General features: G+C 33.7%; 1 protein-coding gene across 1 annotated transcript in view; it reads right to left on the minus strand.

Annotated features, from left to right (window-relative positions):
• GBE1 (1,4-alpha-glucan branching enzyme 1) overlaps nt 1-26,278 on the minus strand; it is a 267,431-nt gene that overhangs the window by 211,353 nt on the left and 29,800 nt on the right. The window contains exon 2 of the mRNA XM_041734884.1: nt 6,368-6,537. Coding sequence (XP_041590818.1) covers nt 6,368-6,537 — 170 coding nt within the window. The remainder of the gene's footprint in view (nt 1-6,367; nt 6,538-26,278) is intronic.

The raw sequence follows: 26,278 nt of genomic DNA on the forward strand, positions 1-26,278 counted from the left end.
TTGGCCAGACTATTTGGTTAATGTAATGGAAGTACAAATCACATTTGTCACTTCTTAGCTGAAGCTTTTAAAGCCATAACAGGAGGTCATAACTCTTTCTCTCTGTCAGGAGATCAGCATGTTGCAAACAGGGGCTGCTCCATCATCTTTGATCCTGGGAAGAATCTGACCCTTGGGACTGGTGCACAGCTGATAATTGTAGTCTTGGCTGTTGCAAACCATTATGTTTTTTGTAACATGCCATACCACAGCGAAAGCTAACACAGCCATGTTAGTGGCTATCTATCTATCAAAGCAATGATAGATTTATTTCAAGGAAGACTATAAAGGAGGGAGGTTGACACCATAACTATACCTTCCAACCATAAAAAAGTTCTAAACCAATAAATAATCACTAATTTTCAGATCAGTGTTTCTCCAACCATCTGTGATGAATGACTTACCTATATGTATAAAAAAAAAATCTCCAATCTATTAGACCAAATCTTACGCAAAATGCAATGATTTAAAAAATAAAAAAAAAGACTTTCAAAATTTAAGCCTCAATTTTTATATTATCATTAAATTCACCAAAAAAAAAAAAAAAATTATCTGTCAAACTGCAACTAAAGTTTCTAAATGCTTGCAATCCCAATTTCTGTCAACACATCACTGCAAAACAATTACAGTGCACAGAACCACACTGGTCCACAGAGTATGCTTTCAGTAGCACTGTTTCAGAGCATGGGGAATTAAGAAATACAAAGGCTTTAATGATGATATAAACTTCTGGGCAAATGTATAACTGAAAACAAAATTACAGACTAACTTTGTCCAGGAAACAGGCAAAATTGCAAAATTTTCCTTAATATTTTTCCTACTCTGCAAAAATATCTGTGATTCCTCTACAGGCATAAATCAGGGTGGTTTTTTTTTTTTTTTTTTTTTTTTTTTTTTTTTTAGTACATCAGTGATAGACATTTAGCTTATTTGAAAAGTGCCTAGCTCCCAGACTTAGCAATTTTAAATGAAATGTTTTCAGTTATAGCAAATAGAACCCAATTATTTTATATTGACATATGTAGTTTACTGCCTTTTTCTCTACTTATTATCACCTAGCTACTGGGAAGCACCTAGTTTTCCTCAATTATATAGCAACCTGCAATAAACACAGTTTACTTCCAAAACTCCAAGAATAATTTAAATCACATTTAATTTTCTAAAGAATGAATCTTTGCTGCATTGAAGATGATTCAAAGTTTTAGAAATTCATCTCCAAACTTTAAGTAGTTTCTAGCTCGCCCAGAAATACTTTTGGGTGGTAAGACTCCAATCCTGATGAGTGTCATTATCCATCCACTGTCCTGGGTTGCTGTAGCAGCTGTAGCTGCTTAAAAAGCTAGTTTTAAACAAAATGACTGAAAGGAAAAGAAATGATTGTTTCATTTTCTCTCAAATAAATAAAAATATATGTAATATATTTAAAGTGAAGTTGTTTTCCAAGTTTTAAAAATGTGGATGGCAAAAGCTAGATCTACTTCGGTTTGGACAACACAGACTAAACCACTGGACTCAAGCAAGAGTCAACTGTCTTTTGAAGTTAATAGTAATTTATTTAATACGAAAAAAAGGCCTTTAAAATGAGAGAAGTTTTTCAATCTTGTCAACTAAAATTTCTTTAGCACTGAATAGGTATAAAAAATGTTTTCACATTTACAATCTAATTAATGTATCCAACAACCCAGTTTAGACAAGTAAGATAAATATCATTACTTTATCCTCACTGAGCCAAAGGAAGAACTGTGTTTCAACAGTTCAACTATGATCTCAAACTTTTTTTTTTTTTTTTTTTACATATCAAATCGTGGCAATTTCCTCCTTAAAGATCATTTGTATTTAACTGCTCTAAGTAGTTGTACCTAAAATATCTTCAAATCAGCTGGCAAAAAAATACAATAGAACAACAAGAATTAAAAAAAAAAAAAAAAAAAAAAGAACAACAAGAATTTACTAGCAATATTATGAACAAGCCCAGAGAAAGAACACAGAGTGCAGTCCTTTTCTAAAATGATTAGAAGAGAAAGACATCACAGTAAGCTAAAGTATTTCGATTACAACTATAATTTTTCATAATACAAAATTAAAGTCTAGACATTCTTTAAATTCTCCTGAAAAAATACCACAAATGTCTAATCATGTAGGTAAAAACTCAATTAAGAATCCATTTTCAGGTATATATTAGTAATAGTCAATTTAACTATTAGCAGAAATAAAGTTTTTGTTACTGGTGTCTGAAGATCTATTTTATATTATTATCTTTGGGGGTTGAGAGAAGAGGTAGCCACAAAAGCAGTATTTTATTTTTTTATTTTTTTTTACAGATTTTATGTATTTATTCGTGAGAGACACAGAGAGAATGGCAGAGACGAAGGCAGAGGGAGAAGCAGGCTCCACTCAGGGAACCCAATGTGGGACTCGATCCTAGGACCCCAGGATCCTAGCCCTGAGCCAAAGGCAGATGCTCAACTGCTTAGCCACCCAGCCATCCCGGGAATATTTTAAATTATAGTACACTTTGATGGTAAAAATATAAATAAAATTATGTTACTTTTTAAATCTCTGCCAGTAGGTGAACCAATTGTTTTTATTTAAAGCAGTATTTCAAGTACATATAAAGTAAAACTGTGTTAAAGGAAAAAGAATTCTAAAAACTGATCAGTGTTATAGTTGGAGATTAATTCTATAGAACCTTTTAAGTTTATTGTTGTCAACCTATCGGTTGATAAATGTGAATACAGTCCTGAATATAGTTAAATGTTTTAAATTTTTTAAATGTTTTTTCAGAACATTTTAATATGATCAGCAAAACTACCAAGAACAAGATTCTAATTAATCTTCATATGCATTTTGTAATGAAAAAAGATACTGCAACTGTTTAGCTAATTAATATCCATTTTCTTTTCCTTTTGGTTTAGTACAAATTTATGCATTAGAAGACTTAACAATAAAATTATGTCATCTATTTTTGATCCTGAGAAAAAGCTCAACAAAGAAAAATGACTTTTTTCTTGTTCAATGCTCCTTAAAGAAAAAAAAAAAGGAAAGAAAATGTAAATAGGGAAAAGCAAAATATAGAATTCCTTGTGTTAAAGCATGGTTAGCTCAGTTATGTTAGGGTACATTTTCAGCTAAGTATCATCATCAAAATTCTGTGCTCTACACAATCATAACAAATTAATGCTCACTACTCACAGGTACACTTTTTTCCAAAGACATTCTTTTAAATGCATTATTAACCTAAAAGCTTGACTCTACTCTTAATTTTCAAACTTTTTCAAGTGAAAACTCCTTAGTGAGAACAAGGTGAGATCTTATGTATACAGAGACTCTCAGACCCTGTAACTTTAGGCAGAAAAGCTATTCTTTCATCTAGATAAGAAAAGAGATTAGTCACTTAAATTTTCCCAGCATACTGCCTGTTCCAATTTTCTATCACAATTTCATGTATCTTAGTTTTTCCCAGCTCTCCAGTAAAAATAAAGGCTCATTGATTAAATCTGATGTTCTTCATGTTCTTGGACATGAAGTATACATTTGCTGATGAAAATAATTTACCAAATGCTATCCCAAGTATGGAGAGATTTTAAATTATGTGATATACCTTCACAAAGGGTAGATTTTTTTTTAATAGAGGGCATTTTAACATTAAAATAAGCAGATAATTTTTAATTTTCTGTTTACAAAATTTTTTAATTATTATACTTTTAATATATAAGCATTAAATCCTAAATAAAGGGGGATCCCTGGGTGGCGCAGCAGTTTGGCGCCTGCCTTTGGCCCAGGGCGCGATCCTGGAGACCCAGGATCGAATCCCATGTCAGGCTCCTGGTGCATGGAGCCTGCTTCTCCCTCTGCCTGTGCCTCTGCCCCTCTCTCTCTCTCTCTCTCTGACTATCATAAATAAATAAATAAATAAAAATTAAAAAAAAAAAATCCTAAATAAAATTTCAAAATGCAGTTCTCCAAATGCACATATGGCCCAACTATAATTACAAGGCACAATTTGTAATAAATCAGCAGTAATCCCTATGCTAGTTCCTAAATCTAATTTTCATATAGTTCCTTTCCCATATTTTTATGTTTCTAAAACCTACCTACGTGTTTTATGTGAGAGGGGGTACCTGACGCAGGTACCAAATTTTAACTGAGGTTCTTTTGGTATCTCTATGTAAAAATTAACTTGTGCACATTCTCAATCAATACTTCTCAGTCTTATAAATGGCCGGAAAAAGAAGTAATAAAATAGAATGCCAAAAAGTGCCTTAAAGATAGGTTGATATCTAAATAGTCTTTTAACAAAAAAATACTAGTCAAAGCAACTGTATAAAGAAGATGAAGAAATATTAATGTCTGTGTGTAAGAAAAAAATTATTAATGACTATTTTAACAATAATTTAAGAAGTCTCTTATCCCCATAATTTTATATAATTTCAAAATTTTCATCAGGCAAACAAAACAATCTAAGTCAGCAGATCACATGGTCTTTCTCAAAACTTTCCCTGAAGTTTTCAATAACTCTGAAGAAACAGGCCTCATCTAATTTGGGGTACTAAAGTCCTTAGACTTGTGTTTTCCAATAGAGGAGCCAGTAGACACATGTGGCCATTGAGCACCTGAAATAAGGTTAGTGCAACTGAGAAACTGAATTTTAAATTTTATTTAAATTTACTTTATTAAATTTAAATTTTAAAACTATTATTCAACTCCGTTACTAGCACTTTTAATAATGTTGGAAAAAACTTGGGTTTGTATTGTTAAACTGAAAATTTTATTAAATCTAAATATAGATCAAGTATTGCCAATGAAAAAATATCAGAGCTAAACGAATGCAAAAGAACAAAAATAGCACAATGAATTTTATACCGATTATATTAATATTAAAATATTTTGATATGCTGGATTAAATAAAATTTTTCATTATTAAAATTCATTCAACTGTCCTTTTACTTTTTAACTTTTTTTTTTTTTTTAAGATTTTATTTATTTACTCATGAGAGACACAGAGAGAGAGGCAGAGACACAGGCAGAGGGAGAAGCAGGCTCCATTCAGGAAGCCTGATGCAGGACTCGATCCTGGGACTCCGGGATCATGCCCTGAGCCAAAGGCAGACGCTCAACCACTGAACCATCCAGGTGTCCCATCCTTTTACTTTTTTAATATGGCTACTAAAAGTTCTGAATTACATATGTGGCTTACATTATATTTCTATTAGTACACTTTTAGGCAACATATATAAAATCAAAACTTTTTAAAAGTCAGCTTTTTTTAAGGTATAATTTGCATGCATAAAATATAGTCTTTTAAGTGTATAGGTCTATAAATTTTGATAAATGTATGCAGTCATGTAACAACCAGCATAACTGGGACATAAAATATTTTCATCACCCCAAGAAGTGATCCTTTGTAATCAACTCACAACTCCTACCTCCAAATCCTGAAAACTCTGTCTTCTGTCCTTAAAGCTTTGCCAATTCTAGAATGTTATATAAATCGAATATACTAGCATATCGCCCCTTAAAGCTGATAAAATCAACTTTTAAATACTACAGTACTCTAACACCAAAGGATGATAATTATTCTGATAAAACTGAGTTTTCTTCCTTGTCACTATTATAATAATTTATTTATACCCACTAGAATAAAACTGAGCAAATTATATTATAGTTATTTACATACAAGTCCCTCTTCCCACTGGACTGTAAGCTAGAACCCTGCTGTCTAGATCAACTATGCTTTCCATAGGGTTACCTGCCTAATGAAACTGATGGGGCCAATAAGAAGGCTGAGAAGATACTTGTTACAAAAAAAAAATTGAGATTATATTATAAAAAACGGAAAACAAAAACAAAAAGAACGGAGTGATGAAGAAGTTTACCCTTTAGTTTAGATGACTACTTTTACTGAGGTCTCAAAAAAGGATATTAGGCTCTAAAGGTTCTAAGACCTACAATGTCAGCTAACCAGGTGCAAATGCTAGTGCAGATTTACCTTATACCAGTATTTTTACCAGACTGTTATTGATTTTGTCAGGGCTTCCTAACAAAGTCGGATAAATTTCGAGCAGTCTGCCTCGCACTATTTTTCTCATAAACTCTTACTTTTAGTATATGATTTTATGGAACATAAAAGTTTTTCAGGAACACATGCATTACATTTCAGCAGGAACACCAGTACCACGTGAACGTAAAGACTTAACAAATCATATAGCTCTATCTGAAAAGTCAGATATTTGTAATCATTAATTTTCATATAAATATATGAAATATAACAAATCTATGTTTTTAAATGAAAATAGTATAACCAACTTTAAATCTTTCAAACACTTACTAAAGTCTCCAGTAAGAAAAACTCCTTCTGCTCCTGGGGCCCATTCTTTGCAATATAAACCGCCATCAGCACATCTGTGGACACCAAATGATTCATAACCTCTGGAAAATTTATCAATACCACCTTCGTTCTCTCCAATGTTGTTCAAAGTCTCATTAAACCGCTTATACCTTTGAAAAAGTGCAGAAGAAGGAAGTTAGAAAATAAAATTGTATTCCAGGAAAGCTACTGTAATTAATGCTTTATTTACTCTTATTCAGGAAAAGAAATGCTTTATTTACTCTTATTCAGAAAAAGAAAGAAAAAAAGATATTAAAGAGGAATAATGTGAAAAAGTTCACATATAGGTAGCAGTTACCTCATAGAATAAAACCATTCTTAAACTGAACCAATCTAACATTTTTTGGCAATTTCATGCATTTTGGTATAAGAGAGAAAATATGATTGTTCTATATGTTCCATGAAATTTTAAAAATCAGCATTATAGCAACTTCTATGTCAAAATAGTATAATGAAGGAGCCTCCCTATGTGTCTCCCTATGTGTCTCTCTCTTCTAAACCCTAAGAAAATAAAAGAAAAATAGTCAAAAGCCAGCAAGATAAATAAAATTACCCTACAACAGGGTTTGGCACACTTTTCCTGTTAAAGGGTATATAGTTGGTCCATTTCACAAATACTCAACTATCTCTCTGAAGCATGAAAACTGCTGTAGAAAACATGTAAATGAATGAGTATGACTGATGCCAATAACATATTATTTTTGAAACAGTTATTGGCCAAATTTGGTCTATAGGCTGTACTCTGCCAAGTTCTGCATATAGCAACTAAGCATGGGAAGAATATGCTACATCATGTCAAACTGTAAAAGCTAGTGGCCATGAGAAGAAATCGAAGATTCCTTCCCAAGTAGGACCAAAAGTAGCACATAGTTGTTCCTGGCCCTCTCCCAGATCCAGAGAGTCCATACAGCTACACTTAAAAAATGTTACTATTGTCACTAATACCAACAGATTAGAACAAGGAAGCAATGACATTTATGTACACAGTGATAATCATTATGGCACTATTTACAACACCAAACCATGGGAAATAACCTACCAGATCAGCAAATGGAAGACTAGCTGAATAAATTGTGGAACATTCAAACAATAAATTACATGAGTCATTAAGAATGAGATAGAGGGGCCCCTGAGTGCCTCAGTCAGTTAACCATCTGCCTTCAGCTCAGGTCACGATCCCAGGGCCCTGGGATGGAGCCCCACATTGGGCTCCCTGCTCAGCAGGGAGCCTGTTCCTCTCTTTCCCTCCTGATCCCCCTATTTGTGCTATCAGATAAATAAATAAAATCGAAGAAGAAGAAGAAGAGAGGAGGAGGAGGAAGTGGAGGAGAAGGAAGAAGAGGAGGAAGAAGGAGGAGGAGGAGGAAGAGGTAGAGAGAAGTGGGCTGATATGCAAAGATGCCAAAAACAGATTGCTTTTAGAGAAAGAAGTTATAAAATAGTATTCTGAAAAGCATATATTTGCATAAAGAAAATATAGATATAGTTATGATACAGATACAGATCCATTTTCACAGGGCTTTTTTCTCAGCTTGAGGGGTGGGGTTCCAATGGCCTGAGGTAGACGGGGGCCTTAAGACTTCCTACCACCACCACAGTCACATTTGCTTCAATGACAGTAAGAAATGTACCACATAATCAGATCAATGGAGTGAGGTGGCCTATAGGAGTGGTAGGCGTGGGTGAAATATTTTGACCCCCTTTTGTATTTCTCTGTATTTTTATGTCTATTTCTGTTTGTTCATTTATTTTTTTATATTTCACATATAAATGAAATCATAAGGTATTTGTCTTTCTCTGACTTATTTCATTAGTAGCTAATACCCTCAGGTCTATCCATGTTGTCACAAATGGCAAGATCTTATATTCTCTTTTCAGGACTGACTAATATTCCATTGTGGATGTATGTACACATCACTTTTTCCTTGTTCATTTACCTACTGATGGACAATTAGGTTGCTTCCATAGTTCAGGTACTGTAAATAACACTGTAGTAAACATAGGGTGCATATATTTTTTTGAATTGGTCTTTCTGTTTTCTTTGTATAATATCCAGTGGTAGAATTAATGAATCATGTTGTTTCTATTTTTAATTTTTTGAGGACCCTCCATACTATTTTCCACAGTAGCTGCACCAATTTACATTCTCACCAATAGTACACAAGGCTTCCTTTTTCTTCACATCACTGTCAACACTTGTTATATGTCTTTTTGATACTAGCCATTCTGACAGGTGTAAGAAATCTCATGGTTTTGATTTGCACTTCCCTGATGATTAGTGATGTTGAGCATCTTTTCATGAGCATCTTTTCATAACCTGTTGGCTATCTGTATGTCTTCTTTAGAAAAATGTCTATTCATGTCCTCTGCACATTTTCAATCAGATTATTTGGGGGTCTTTGGTATTGAGTTGCCCTTTTGTATTGTATATATACCCAATACATACAAGTGCACTCACATCCACACATATGTGCACATCCATGGTTTTATAAGTATAAAAATTATATTTAATCCATGAACTAAAACAAATTAGATTTTTAACAAAGTGGCATAACCCCAGTTTCACTAGCAGTCCTTACTCCCAGGGACACAAACTAAACCATCCACAGGAACCAGACAGGTATCACATATATGAGAAGCTGCCCCACATAAGAAACACAAAAGTGCAAGCCTGATGAGAAAAGATGAGGTTGGCCTTAGAGTATGGAAAATAATATAGAAAGGAACTCTGGTAAGATGGTAAGTACAAACCCCATGGAAAACAAAAGCTTCTACTTAATACCTGAGCCCATTGTTACCAAGCGTAATTTGCCAGATCAAAGTATTCAAGAACCAAAAAAAAAAAAAAAAAAAAAAACCTGAGATTTTTCTATGAACCCTCCAAATTTAAATACTGGCAATGTTTCAAAAATCCTTAAAATACTGACCTGGACCAAAAACAAACAAACAAAAAACAAAACAAAAAAGGTCTATAGATATGAGATACTAATATGCAAACCCTCTCATATTCTCAGAGTTCTATGAGAAAATGCATTTTTTGTTTTTTTGTTTTGTTTTTACTTGTTACAAATTTATCATTCAGCTATAATTCTTGAGTGTATGAAAACTCTAACCCATATTAAACAACATAGTAACAACATTCAAAAAAATGATAAACAGTAAGGACCAATCAACAAAATTAAGTTGGACTTAGGGTGAAAAGAATACAAACACATATATACATAATACAAGGAAAATTAGTGATAAAAAAAGATACAACTCTGGGAGATTAAACAAATGTGGCAATAATTTTATTGTTAATATGAGACTAATATCTTAAAAACACACTTCAGATTTAAGGTTTAAGTTAAAAAAATCATTCATAAGAACCTTCATAAAATATGTACAAATGTCTCATTTACCAAAATTTCAACAGAAACAGGATTATAGCATTATATTACTTTAACTAAATATCTTGACTTCCCTCAAGGTCAGCCCTATAGCTTCTGATACAGAAATACACATTCCACTTTGAAATCACTGTGTCTGAAAAAAGAAAATGCCTGAGGATACAGCAAGCTCATCATGCCTGTGCCCTCTCCTACTACAGTCATCTCTCTTAATATTTTGCTATGAATTTATAGGATATTTAAAAACTAGGTCAAATTCTTAGTAACCAAAGAACATAAAATGAAGTTAGTACAGCAACTAGCATTTTGTGCAGATATAAAATGCTATAAATATCATCAGATTTGATCTCTACATTGATGTTTTTAATCCTTTTTACAAAGGAAGAAACGGAGGTACAGATAAATATGTTAAGTTGTCCAAGGTCGAGAAGGTAAAAAGCAATAGAGAGTGAAGCATCATTCATTACAAAAGGTATACTTGAAGTGAGTCAGGAGACCAAAATCTCAAATTAAATGTCACATTTTCTATTTAAAGAAAGTCCTTAAAGTTTCATTCATAAAGCTATTAATCTTTTAATTAAGAGAATCAGCTTAGTCTTTAGAAATAAAGTGTAGGCTATATCCTAACACTGTTATATACTATATGTGATTTCGAACAAGTCACTTATCTCCCTTTTCCTTACTTTCTTCCCCTGTTAAACAGAGAAAACATTATAGACTCTAAGGAATTAATAAAATCACACTGGGAGCCATCCCCACAGTAGCCAGCAAGTGCTCAGTAATTGTTGGCTACAACTTTTCTCTACTTCAGTAAGAAACAATGCTGTAAAATGCTTTATAATTTATAGCACTTATTTAGATTTTAATACACCTGTTAATTATCAGCAAACATTAAGGATTTTTCCCCTTAATTCCAAAAGTGTTTGAGAATCTTACCATCTTTTTTCCTGCTATGGAAATTACAAATAAAGGCATACTAACACAGAACACTTACTAAGTACTCTATATTGACTTTAATGTGTGGATTATGGAAAGTTTGGGGAAAAAACTAAATAGATTGGGTTGACTGGGGAAAAAATGGTTATTTTACAGAAGTAGCAAGAGATAAATTGTGGGGAAAAAAATGAAACAAACTGAAATCTGTGCTTTCCTGGAAGATAGTTCATCTTAGATCAGTACTGAATTTCTAATTTCAGGCAGAGTTGAGAACACAGGAGATAAGTCAAAGAAGATGGATCATACATTATCTAGAAATGTCTAGGATGTAGAATCCTTTCTCAAGTGTTTCTGAGTGGTCTTGAAACCTAAGGAACCCATGGGGGAAATTCCATTCCTGCTAGCTTAGTTTTCAAGATTTTATATTGTCATTTGCTTCCCCAGGGAGACTTGGGTTAGAGGCAAGAAAAAGCACAGAAGCAAAAGCTCAACAGGAATTTTTAATAGCTAAAAAAGGAAAATATGGTTAAAAGAGGGGTGAATGGGATTTTTGAAAGAAAAAAATAGCTTTTTAAATCAGTCTTTAAAAAGACTTCAAGATTTCTCATAGAAACTTTCCTCTCAGGGGAAAACTATGCAGAATATGCAAAATTATCCACATATTAAAACTGTCAAGTGAAGATTTAGGTATTTGAAACTTTAAAGTAAACAGTTTATGTCTCTTAATTAAGGGTAAATATTCTACAACAAAAATGCGAAATATTTATTACAGAACAAAAGTATTTATTGTGTACAAATAATTCAGTTACATAAAATAAAAATCCTTCCCTTTAGAAGCTCATTAGTGCAATGGAAGAGTGTTCAATTCACCACAGAAGACGGCTGGGATAAGTAAGCATTAACTAGAGAGTAAGCAAGACACCAGAAGGAATTAGTGAGAGAAGAGGAGGTTGAAAAGGCTTTATACTGTATCTTGAAGGATAAGTAGTATATTTTGAAAGCTAAAGACGGAGAAGAACATTACATGTGTAAAAACTGGGAGGTTCTTGTTGACATGACAAGAAGCTGTGTGTAACCAGAGCAAGAGAACAGGTAGGAATCTAGAAGCCAATCAGGATGGAAAAGACAGTTTTCAACTAGACAATAAAACAAAAAACAAAACCCTTAAAGACTTTAAAAAGGAGACAATTGATACGATCAAAGACAAGCTTTAAAGGGAGCAATATGAAGGATGAAATTTGGTAGGCAGAGTCCATATTTAATGAAATGTTTATTAAAATAGACTCAATAGGGGATCCCTGGGTGGCTCAGCGGTTTAACAGCTGCCTTTGGCCCAGGGCGCGAACCTGGAGTCCCGGGATCGAGTCCCGCGTCGGGCTCCCAGCATGGAGCCTGCTTCTCCCTCCTCCTATCTGTCTCTCTCTCTCTCTATGTCTATCGTTCATAAATAAATAAATAAATAAATAAATAAATAAATAAATAAATCTATCTTTAAAAAAAATAGACTCAATATTAAAAGCACAGGGAACTGTAGACTCTTCTGCTATACAAGATTGATCAATTAAAAGAATTTTAAGATTGGTATCATACTACATGTGGTTTCTTATTTTTGAATGCTTTTCCTTATTTTTAAATGTTTAAATGTCATAATCAACAAATATATGCATTTCCATGCTTCCATTTAAAAATCTCTATCACTCTCCTAATCTCTATTCAATTAAGTGTATACACAACTTCACCTATCAGGAAACACCAGAGATGCGACCATTTAAGTAAAGGAGATGAACAAGGAGTGGCAAAATCCATCCATTTATTCCATATGTCTGAACTGAACATCTGAACATCTACTATAGATCCACTGCCATGCTAAGCACTGCAAACATAGAGATGAAAGACATTAAAACATCCACGGCTTCAAGACATTCTTCATAATGTGTAGAAGACAGTAAAACAAAAAGCAAAGTGGGAAAGCATTACGTAGGGCATTGGTAAAGGCTTTTAACCAGAAAACAGAAGTAGCTAATATATAAATTCAACAAAGAAAGGAAAAACTATCTGTTTTGCATGCTGATGTAACCAAACATCTAAAGTATTAGCACATAGTAAGTACTCAATGAAAAATTTTTGGTGAGCACTTAACACATTCAGATTGTGGCTCAGTAACAGTGATACAATGGTTAGATTTAGGTTTAAAATTAGAATTATTATGCTGGCATTTGAATCCCAATCCTACCTCTTACCAGCTATAACTAAGACTAATAAATGTCCTAATCTAAGAATAATAACAGAACCCACTTCACATAAGGTTGCTTTGATAATCAAATAAGATACTACATCTAAAAATGCTTAGTATGATACCTTTGCATGAAATGAATAAACACCACTTGGACAATTAAAGTATTAAATAGGACTGCTGCATTTGAGATCAACATAAAGAAAGAGTCTCTTAAAATATAAGAGAGTTACAATGCACTGTAACTGGACTACACTCATGGACTCACTCTGTCCCACTGGCCATCCAGGCTTCGTGCACTCCTTTTATTGGATTGATGGAGATTGTGGCTTGCAAGCAACTGCCAGTGGAGGTCACATTCTACAACACGGATGTGTGGAGGAATAAAGGCTTCACGGGACAAACTTTGACCAATAAGATCTAGAAAATGGGAAGGAGTCCTCAGAGAAATCCTTTCCCCTTCTTCCTAAAGGTCCTGTGTGACCAAACAACCATCTTTGTAAAGAAATACATGATCTCGCATAAGAAGCCGATTCATCAACTTGATGCTGTATCAAGATCAATATACAGAATCATAAAAGTGAACAGCAACCCGGAGGATGTTTTGACCCAATAAAGACAGCAACTACTGCCAGGAGCCAACCTCCTCAGCAGTTAGTACTTTTAAAGATGAATGCAAACCATTCTGTGCTTTAGAACTAATCAACATACACAGGTATGAGATATGTGGTTTTTATTCAAGTAGTTTGTCTATTACAATTCTTACCAATACCTCTGTTTATGCAACTGGGACTTGATGTTAATTAAAATAATGATTTCACATATGGAATGAGCCTAAGACTAAATGGTATGGACCACCTACTATGTGCCAGGCATGCTGGCATACTAGAAAGAACAGACTTTAGAAATAAAAGATTAGGTTCGGGACACCTGGGTGGTTCAGAGGTTGAGTGTCTGGCTTCCACTCAGGGCATGATCCTGGGGCCCCGGGATCAAATCCCACATCAGGCTCCCCAGAGGGAGCCTGCTTCTCTCTCTGCCTATGTCTCTGCCTCTCTGTGTCTCTCATGAATAAATAAAATCTTTAAAAAGAAACTAAAAAAATAAAAAATAGGGTTCAGTTGATTAGCAAATTGCCCTTAGCTTTTTTTACTTAATGATCTCAGAGGTTCAGCTTGCCCAGTAATAAAGCAGAAAGAGAATAAAGAGAGAAGAGCTTGCCCAGTAATAAAGCAGAAAGAGAATAAAGCACCCACTGATGGCAGGATGGTGCTTACTGTTAACCTTTGAACAACATAGGTTTGAACTGTGTGGGTCCACTTATACTGCTATTTATATATTTATATATTTATATTTTATATATTCAGTACAATGCTATAAATGTATTTTCTCATCTTTACAATTTTCTTAATATTTATTTCACTGGCTTACCTTATTGTAAGAATACAATACATAATATATACAATACAGGATACGTGTTAATAGATTGCTTATACTATTGGTAAGGCTTTCAGTCAATAGTAGTAGGCTATGGGAGTCAAAAGTTAGATGCTGATTTTTGACTGTGCAGGGATTTAGTTCCCCTAACCTCGTCATTATTCAAGGGTTAACTGGATTAATTATTTATAAATTTATTAAAAATAAATTACTTATGGCATATTTCTTTAAAAAAGAAAAAAGAAATTAAGAGATTTCTAATTAGAAAATCAAAGAAACATTCAAAAAATCAAATAGTTCTATCATGCTAATTATAGTGCAATACTAAAATCTAAATATTAATTCAATTAAAGCAAGCATTAAGTGTATTAATTTTAACCTTTTCAAAGAAACCTTATGCATTTTGTATCATATCTACAACACAATCAAATGCACTGAGCCAATCCGATAAATATATCATCAGATCACATTTAAGAACAAATAGTTGATCTCTTATTTATGATGTTATAGAATAAAAGCTGTTTAAATTTAAAGCTATTTAAATTAAGTAACTTTATTCTTACTTGACCTAAAGTTAAGTGTAATTTTGACTACTTTGAGTTTCAAATTAATAAAATAGATGTAGAAATCATGATTATATAGAAATCATTAACCCCTTCTTTTTTGGGGAGAGAGGGAATGAGGTCATTTCAAAACTTCTGCTGGAGTTAAAAATTAACTCTTAAAAGTTAGTTGCTACTATTTAAAATATGGTCCTGAAAGTAAATAGTGGTTGTTATTTATTAAATGTTCTTTCCTAATTCTGGCTCTCAATCATAGAGGTGAAGGGGTCGAGGTGAAGTTATTGCTGAGATCCTGCCAGTTCTAAATCCTACAAAACCAAAAACATGAAATATTCTTAATCAATGAAAAACTAGAAATACTCTGCTCAGTGGTGTTACTGAGCCATATGCAATACCCTATTTATTTTAATAATAAAATACTTATTTCTAGAATCCTACATTTAAGATAATGGAAATGATATTTAATGACACAATTTAAAAAGCCTACAATATAGCCATTAATGTAAACATATTTTCACTTCTTAACAGATTAATTAATTAGAATAAATTAACAAAATGTAGCTAGAAATTAATTTTAATCACTGTGCCTTGTCTCTTGGTTGCAAACAAATTAATAATATATTGCCCTTGCATTTTACCAAGGTATGATTAATGGTCAATATTAAAATTTCTGGGGTCTTCTGGCAACGTGAAAACCTGACTGCCTAACTAGGAAAAAATATCATGTGAATGTAATAAATCAGAATTACTGAAGGTAAGCCCTGTGAGACGGCCCATCTGGTCAGGCCTGGAAGTGTCAAGTATTGTCCCAAGCACTTTGAGCAGCCAGCCTCTTTATCAGCCACTCTCTTTCCAGTCACGCTCCTGTTCACGTCTTTGCTACATGCTCTGCTGATTACCTTGGAAAAGGGCAATGCTGTAACTGTTCAACTGACCTTTCAGTTTATTTTCTCTCGTGTAATATGAAACATGAGCTAACACAGTCTTAGTCTACTGATTTCTAGGAAGAAATCTAACTTAATGTTTCAACAGCTCCTGGCTCAAATAGCATTCTGTTCTGTGGTCAGCTTTCTCTTTTTGGAAAAATGATATGGCAAAGACCACAGGTTTGGGTTAGAGAGGGGCTTTAGATGATGATGGAGACCACAACCTACACAAAAAACTATGTTACTGAGAACATATGGGCAACTAATCTGCTGGGAAGCAATTCCAATCTTCCCAATCACCACCAGAATCTTCTTCCTAACATGACTCACCGTATCAACAGGTTAAAATCAATGATGGTTAAGTCTTTTCATCTCTTAATATGAATGTCATTGTTACTCAAACACTGTCAAAAGTTCTTTACTCACCAAAACAGAGAGGGAGGTTAAGAAGTCAAAAGACACAGGTTCTAGACGGAATCTACAGCATTTGACATATGAACTTCAGTTAAGATAACCACCCAAAGCTTCAACTTCCTCTGGTAAAACTGAGGAAGCTGAATTGAAAAGTTCCATCCAGGGCTAAGAAACTGGAATTCATACTCTAATCTTCTCTGATTCAAAGTTGGGTCCTAATTCCAACCAAGAAAGTAAAAAACACATTTCAATACAAAGGCTATTTTAGGCATCACCCACATATGCCAAAAAGGGTATATTTTACCATTGTGCAAGTGATATAAATATATATATATATTTTTAGAGATTTTATTTATTTATTCATGAGAGACAGAGAGAACAGCAGAGACATAGGCAGAGCGAGAAACCGGCTCCTTGCAAGGAGCTCCATGTGGGACTGGATCCCTAAACCCAGGATCACACCCTGAGCTGAAGGCAGACACTCAACCACTGAGCCACCCAGGTGTCCCTATATTTTTTTCTTAAAATATTTTAAGCAGCATATAAGCCATCTATGAAATGTAAAACATACAGCAAATAAAACAAGAAAAAGTCTGTCAACAGAAAAAAATTATAATAAATTATAAATATCACAAATCATAAATGATAATCCCTAACCTCGTGTAGTATTTATACTATGTTCTAGGTTCTATTAAGTAGTAACTTACTTAAACTCTCACAATAATCCAGTATGAGGGAAACTACTGTCAGTCTCATGATACAGATGAAGAAACAAGAGGTTAAATAATTTTGCCAAGGTTACACAGCTATAAAGCGGGTGAAGCTGAAATGTAAATCCAAGATTTTGTTTCCAGAGTATCTGACCTTAACCATTAGCCATAATACTACCCAATACATTTTGCAGTTTACAGTTTCCCAGTTGATTAGGACTTTGTACTAAATTTGAATTTGTTATTTAATATTTGCTAAATAATTTTAATATGCTAAACTTCTGAAGGAAAAAAAATCCTTTTGTTCTAAGTGTGGTATAAATGGTCAAAAAATAAAATCATCAGAAAACTCACTTAAAAAAAATAAAACTCATCATCTTTACACTGAATAAATCTAGAAAGCATTTTTTAAATTTATTTTTTAAAGCCTAAAAAGAGCAGAAATTACATTGGTCCTGGATTCTAAATGCCTGGAAATTTTTATTTGGGGAGTGGATGTATCTGTCACAATGAATCTGAATTCATTTACTAAAGTAAAATATGCAAACAGATACTATTTATACCTCTGATATATATGTTTCAAACTGGATGGTAATTATATCAATTGTAAGATAAAAACTAACACTTTTTTTTTAAGCTTAAAAATTGCTAAAGATCAGATACTGGCACTTGAAAACAAATTAACAAATCCAATCAGTCTTGAATTTATTAAATATAGCCAGATAGCCATGAACTTTATCCTTGTGAATGTTTTTAATATTTGAAACAGGATAAATGAATCAATTTTCATTTTGACAATGGCATAGAACACACTATACTAATATATATCAAAGAATCCAAGGAGATATATATATATATCTCCAACAAAAAAATCCACATCTTTTGCACTAAATAGCCGTGAAATATCAAAGGTCTATCAAATACCCTGACAGTTCTTTGCCTTTACTGAGGGAGACAAAGGTTTCAAAATTCTGTCAGCTACAAAACCAAAAGATCAAAGAGCTTTCACAGTGACTTCCAACATATTAGCAAGATCTCTTTTAAGTTAAAAAAAAAAAAATCCAAGTTTCTTTCTATCCATCCATATATCCATACTATAAATATATTGTGTGCATCATGTATGCTTATATATACATATATATTATGCATTTATATAAAATCATATATAAAAAATACACACACATGAAAATTTCTTTTTTTACATTCAATGACCTAAAACAGACTGAACAGGATAGATCTGCAACCATTGTATAGTTTGTGTAGGGTGGTCTGCTATATTGTTTATGTGTCCCAGTTAACTATTTCTCCCAAATTACATATTTTATTCTTTTAAATATTTCCAAACTGAGATTGAGATTAAAGTACTTCACTATTATTGAGCTATATTACTCTGTAAGTTTATAATAAAGTATGGATGTAAAAGAACATTTATAAATTTGACTTACCATATTACCAAGAGACCCTGCACCAAATTAAACTACTATAACCAAGACCATACTGCTATAAGCAGATCTGCAAGAAAACCCAACGTTAAATTCCATTTAAGTGCAAGCAAATCTGTTTAATAATGCCACCCTGAAGCTTAATTTGGTAGCTTATTCAACATCAGTAAAATGGAAGCTTCAAATTCATCTAGAACTCTTATTGCTTATGGGCCACTGTTTCCTAATTTGATGCTCCCAAAATGCTGTGGCCAGATCACACAGTGGTACTTATAATTAATATGGCCTACTCATAATCAAAACTACTGGAATTGTGAACTCATAGATTTCTCATTGCTCATGGGCCAACCATTTCCAAGGCAGAGTTCACAAAGAGCTCTGGCCAAACTGTCCCAATGGTATAATTATACAGTTTTACAAATTTCCCTGCTGACGTTTTTCTCCACTAGATTATGGGTACCATAAAGCCAACGATCATCTTTTGTTTAATTTTACATCCTCAACATCTAGTACAGCATCCATTAAGGTATACTGACTGAATAAATGGTTCCCTCAGTAAATTTCACCATGAGGCATTTACAATCACAGACAATTGTCTTAGTAGCCTGGGGAGATTTCAACAGTAACTGTTAATTATTCCTGAACACTTACCATGTACCTAGCATTGTGCCAAGTTCTCTACAAGCAATATTTCATTTAATTCTCTAAATTCTATGTGCTGGAAACTCTATATTACACAAAAATGAGGAAGAACTCAAGCATCAGAGACTAAGCAACTTGATCAAGATCACTCAGCAAGTTCTTGTCAGAACCAATTTTTTTTTAATTTCTTTAATTCCAGTATAGTTAACATACAGTGTTATGGTAGTTTCAGGCATATAATACAGCACTCTTAATACATTACTCAGATTCAACACTCTTAATACATTACTCAGTGCTCACCATAAGTGTACTCTTTATTCCCCATCACTGATTTCACTCACCCCCATCCAGCTCCCCTCTGCTAACCATCAGTTTGTTCTCTCTAGTTAAGAGTCTGTTTTTTGGTTTGTTTTTCTTTTTCTTCCTTTTCTCATTTGTTTTGTTCCCTAAGTTCCAAAAATAAATGAAATTTTACAGTATTTGTATCAGAAACAGGATTTTAAAAGATTTCTTTAATTCTATGTTATCTTAAAAATAGTCATCATTGTAATACAGTAGCCCCCCTTATATACTGTTCTGTTGCTCACTGGTTTCAGTAAACTATTGTCAACCATGGTCCAGAATCAGATGATGCTCTTTCTGACTTCAGAAAGTGAACAGTAGCCTAATGTTATGTTACAATGCCTGTCATTCACCTCACTTCATCTCATCATGTAGGCATTTTATTATCCCATATAATAAGAAGAAGAGTGAGAACAGTACAATAAAATATTTTAAGAGACCACATTCACATAACTTATATTAAGGTATATTGTTATAATTGTTCTATTTTATCGTTAGCTATTGTTGTTAATCTCTTACTGTGCCTAATTTATAAATGAAGCTTTATCATTGGTATGTATATATAGGAAAAATATGTAAATATATATTTAAATATATATAAATCTATATATATAGTTTGGTACTATCTGTAGCTTTAGGCATCCACTGGGGTTCTTAGAACATATCCCCAGCAGAAAAAGGTGGACAACTGTAATGATGTATAACAGTGGTTAATTTTTTGGCTGGACATTCAATTCAATTTCAAATTCTTTTTAAGAATTCCCAAAGTTCTGGGATCCCTGGGTGGCGCAGCGGTTTAGCGCCTGCCTTTGGCTCAGGGCGTGATCCTGGAGACTCGGGATCGAATCCCACGTCGGGCTCTTGGTGCATGGAGCCTGCTTCTCCCTCTGCCTGTGTCTCTGCCTCTCTCTCTCTCTCTCTCTCTCTTTCTCTCTCTCTCTCTCTGTGTGACTCTTGTAAATAAATAAAAATTAAAAAAAAAAAAAAGAATTCCCAAAGTTCATGTGGAATAATTTGGCCATTGGGATTAATATTCATACATAATACCTTCAAAATTTTTAGCACCCCCATGCAAATCACAGGTATGATTTTATTGAATATGTATGCTATGTCACATATAAAATATACATTTTTTTAAAGATTTTATTTATTTATTCATGACAGACACAGAGAGAGAGAGGCTGAGACACAGGCAGAGGGAGAAGCAGGCCCCATGCAGGGATCCCAATGTGGGACTCGATCCCGGGACTCAGGATCACGCCCTGGGCTGAAGGCGGTGCTATACCGCTGGGCCACCGGGGCTGCCCTAAAATATACATTTTAAATCTGTATTTACTGACATAAAAAGATGTTTGTAGCACACTGTTATGTGAAAAATAATAAAGGTTAATAGGTCTTTTGTTATTTAATTATAAATACATAGAAAAGTATCTCAATTATATACATCAAAATGTTAACTATCATCTCAAGATAATGAAGTTATGAATAACTTTACTGTATTTTTGTGTTTATTTTTCTATTTGTTCCTGTCATAAAAATGCAAACACAACAGAACATGAAATAAATTATGAAAGGACCTACAATTATGATTTTAAAGCGTATTGTCTAAAAAACAATTTAAAAGTTCTAAGGTAGAGTATATTTCATCTAATTGTCTAATTTAACAAAAGTTTGAAAGGCAACTTATTGAAAAGCAAATGAGGAAGATACTGGGAAGACAACCAAATAATGAAAACTTGCCATCTCTTTAGCTCTTCTACTATTCAAATCATTGTAATAGAAGGCATAATTCTCCTAAGTCAATAATATGATCTGCTACCACAGATCACTGTGCTGAAATGGAATGCACAAGGCCCTTTAAAAGCCTTAAAGCTTGTGCACTATGCTTGTGCGTTGCATTTCAGCACAGTGATCTGTGGTATTTATGATACTGATGATATTTATATTAATATATGATATTAATATTTATGATATTGATTCTGCCTATACACATTTCTCCACCCCCTTTACCCATGTATTAATTCTCCTACTTTCAATCTCCAACTCCTAATCAGGTGCCTAACAACAGCAGGTGCTCCTGAAGAAGATATCTCTTGAGCTAAAAAGAAAAAAATAAAATAAAATGTAATGCCTGTCTTCAAGAAAATTCAGTTTGGTAGGGCTTCCAGTATTATTTGCTTATAGCCTCACTTCCTGAAGTATATAACCTACCACAATATTCCTGATTCTTCCTTACTTGCTCTCAAAATGTCAAACTCACCCCACAGCAGAAACTGACACACATCCTATTAAATCGAATTAATGACTTTTTTAAAAAGAAGACTGCAATATCAAAGGTGCCATGTTTAAATAAAGACTACCACCCGAAGAACAGTAGAATGAACCATTCAATTTTTTCACCATATATTTTTTTCTTTAAAAACACTGCAATACATCTTAAATTACTTCACTGCTTGTTGCACAGACAGTTCCAGTGATAGATCTATTTTATTATTGTTTCCTTCAATACCTATTTCCCTCCTTTCTTCTTACTTCCAGCAACATTCTCAAAACCACGGTTACAAACAATAAATACTGAAAGCAGTGGCACTGAAGCATGACATACTCATTCTCTTCTAAGACTGGTTACCACCAGAGCACAAAAGTCCAGCTCTGCACCCTCTAGAGTAACATTATTTCTATTTTAAAACCCCAGAGAAGACGGAGGCAGCCATGTAATTATGTATCTGCAGCCCTGCTATCTGCCCTGCCTCCTGCTTTACAGACAGTATGCAGTACTAGGAAAGGCATTAGTCATTCCATCTCACAAATCAACCCAAAGTCAAAGCCTGAGCTCTGGTTGTGTGTTTGCTTGTTTTGCTTTGTTTTATTTTTCATCCCTGGAAAACACTGGGTTTCAAATTCCTTCCCTTTAACTTGCTACTAGAATGAACACCTAAACAATAATTGCACCCCATCAAGAACCGGGCAGCTCAACAACTGCTGAGAAAAGTATGTTTGACATTTTTCTCCACAAGACTCCATCCTTGGGTCCTGTACTGGTTCAGTGAACATGGCTATAATTGAGAGAAGTCCAAATGCAAAGAAAGATTCATTTTACAGGAAATATATATGTATATCTTTAAAATATTTTATACAACCCACTTTAAATGAAACTAGATTTGTTTCCAAATTCAAACTAAAAATAGATTTGCCAGCATTTTCATATTAACTTTCTAAATATAAAAGATCAAAATGCTTCCAAGTATGATCATAAGTGAATTATGATACTGTTCACTAATTATTTCCTACAGTTCTATGGTATCAAGATGGGACTTAAAATTAACATCTTTAACCAAAATCTCCCACTCTCCAAGATCATTTTAGTCAATAAAAAGAATCACAGACAGATTTTCAGGACAGAAAAAAATGTTTTCTGTTGTTCGAGGAGAAAAAAAAAAAAAAGCTAAAAGTCTCAACCAGTTACAAAATAAGTATTCCAAAGTTCAATGTCCAGTTTCCACAACTCCTCTACAGAATTTGAAAACCCCTTTGTAGTCATAACACCTTAGGTTAGCAAATAGTGCTTTAATATGCACACATGAAAATGTAGTGTCTTCCAACGGGGGGGGGGGGGGGGGGGGGGGGGGGTAAAAAACTCATTCATCGGAAGCAAAAATTAATTTTTCTGAAAGTATAAAATACAAATATTAAATATGGGGAAAAAAGAAAACGTCTTCATATCCAAACACTCTAAAACTAAATACTAATGCCAATTTTAGATATTTACATCATACAAATCATTTACAGCCAATGAATGCATTTTAACTTCCATAAAATTCCTAAAACCCGTGTTCCTGTAAGTGCTGTCCTTCCTGCATCCAACTTAAATGGGGTGCTTACCAGAATCAAGATTTTTGAGATGACTGCCAAAATGCCTGCTCCTAGAAGTGATTTCTGGAGATGAGGCTCACAAACAGCCTTATAAACAAAACTTTTCCACATTACTACTACATCAATCAGTTTTAAATGCTTACTAATGGGTAGGTTGATTGTTTCTCAAATAAGGCTACTTTAACTGACAATGAATTTTTTTTTTTTTTTTTTTGCCTCTTAAAAGAATAAGATGAAACATCAATAACCCAATTTTACCCAATGTCCCAATTTTGGTAAAATCCAAATACATTTATTTTTCACAAGATCATATTTCTCCTTTCAGGGTAAGAGTCTCAATTCATCCCCTCTCAGGATATTTTTTTTTTGTACTAAAAATTACTTTGGGACTCTCCTGAGACACATCAGCATTGAGAATATTGATATTAGAAATATCTCTTCTCCAAAGTAGGCCTTCAGTTTCTTTTTAAGTACAATGAGATGTTCAATTCTGGACAGGAAGAGGCAGAGATCACTCAAAGTGTTATATATAGAAGTTGCTAGGCAACATTGGCTTTATATGAATTGTGTTTGAAGTCTGTACCAACAGAGGGATTACTCTAAATGCCCCAGCAATACTTCCCAGAGCTTATGATGTGCACTTACCTTGGGCACCAAACAAAGTGATGTTGCCCAGCTGAAAAGATGGCCTTATCTTGGTGACTTCAGAGAGCGGTGGCAAGGGAGGAGAAGGGATATGAGTGAGAGGTTTCTGGTCCCTTCTGCTCTCATTCCTAAAGCAGAAATGATGCCCATGGTGATATCCAAATCAACCAAATTACCAAACTGAGACAATTTGGTAATGGGCAAGATACTTGGTATTTTTTTAATGAAAATATGAAAATGTAAACTTGCTTATTAATTCCTAGGCAAAATTCCCTTCTAACAGGAATTTTGTAATCATCATAATTCTCTTCCCTTGATGGAATATGTGTAGCATCTTCTGAAAAGAGGCTAACAGATCATATCTTTATTTGAAATCAAAAGTCACAAATTACTAATCTATTATGAGAACAGGAAAAAAATCATCAATCGTGTGGTGTTGAGATCTTTAAGCCAATAGATGGGAATTTGATCAAGCATTCCCAGAACAACAAACTACTTTTTATGAAGTATTATCAAACCAGACATGTTAACTTCCTATACTTAAATGTTTATAAATAAGTAATTTTTAATCCCCTGCCACTGAGCAATCTTCACATAATATAAAGCTAAATATCTCAGTGCAATTCTTCCTACGATAAGTAACTTTAACAACAATTTTCAAGCTAAAATATAAAAGAGAATATGAATGTCATTATAAAGTAAGACTCTCAGCAAAAATAGTGGGGAAAAAGTAGGCAGTATATTTTTAAGCTTCTTTTGGAAGATAAATTCGTGCTGAATAAATTGAAGTGACATTTGGTTTCTCATAATTCTAGCCTGTCCGGATGGCCTCCAAAGTAACAGATTCTTAAATGTAGCCTTTTTTCACGAAACCTGACAGCTAGCCAGAATTGTCAAGAAAAAGATTATTTTTAAAGATGCTCATATTATGATTATTTAGAATCATATTAACTAATTATATAGCAGAATTATCAATTACCTCCTAATTACCACAGAGTTACCAGTAAAAATTAGTTTCTTGGCAATACCTATTTTATGTACAGCTTGGGACTGTTAAATCATAAACATTATAAAACATTGAAAATGAATCAAAAGATAAAGTACTGAGGAGAAAAAAAGGATGATATGAAAACTTTCTGAATTTAAAAGGTCTCACTGAGCAAAAATCTGCCTATATATATATGTGTGTGTATATATACACACGCACACACATATATTATAGAAATAAAAACATCTGCCATCCTAAATATAGCTAAATGTGTTGAAAGTGATTTGAACTTTGTAAAAAAAAAATTTAGTAATAATGAAGTAGGAGCTCTATAGTTGGGAGTGAGGAAGAACTACAATAGTGTTAGGGAAACTGATTTATTCCAGCTATAGGATTTCTAATTACCTTGCCCATAGACCTACCTCCATGTAGATAGATAATGAAAATAATATGAAACTACCTCATTCACTTTTCCCTCAGAACAGCAGAAACAGGCAGGTATTAGCAGAAAGGAAACAAGAAATGGTAAATCTGCCAGCTGGGAATCAGCAGTCTAGTCTGAGCTCACTGCTTTAGTTTAGCCATATATTGCAATGGAATATACAATTGAAATACATCCTAATTATTATTTGGCCATGTGGGGGGCAGGGAGGAAAGAAAAAGAAGTAAGAGTCTCTGACAAAAAAAAAAGGCACAAGAGAAAAAAGACTCCTTTGAAATTAAGTCTAAATTCTAATATCAAATCAAATCATTACCAATGTCCTCTCATACAAAAAGATACAACAGAAGTGCTGATTAAATATTTATCATTAAAAAGGTGAGGAAATTCTTTAAAGAGTTCAAAGTACGCCAGATATCTTCCCTTTGCCCCTCCAAATTCACGGTCCAACCTTTTCTACCTTGCCCTCTCACCTCAAGAAGCTAATATTTGTGGTTTGCATCAAAGGAAACTCATGTCATTCTCTGCAGACAAGTGCTCTAAATTGAAAAGCAGCTCCTGGCTTACTACTACTAGGTGCTAGTGGAGATTAACCACCTTCCCACTAACATCTAGTGACTATGAGATTTGAATTGCTCATGTTAAGGGATACCTGGGTGGCTCAGCAGTTGAGCGTCTGCCTTTGGCCCAGGGCGTGACCCTGGAGTCCCAGGATCCAGTCCTGCATTGGGCTACCTACACGGAGCCTGCTTCTCCCTCTGCCTGTGTCTCTGCCTCTCTCTCTGTGTCTCTCATGAATAAATAAATAAAATCTTAAAACAATAATAATAATAATTGCTCATGTTGAAGTAGGTATTATCTGATCCACCAAA

The sequence above is a fragment of the Vulpes lagopus genome, chromosome 20 (assembly GCF_018345385.1).
Source record: "Vulpes lagopus strain Blue_001 chromosome 20, ASM1834538v1, whole genome shotgun sequence".
In the NCBI taxonomy this organism is placed as follows: Eukaryota; Metazoa; Chordata; class Mammalia; order Carnivora; family Canidae; genus Vulpes; species Vulpes lagopus.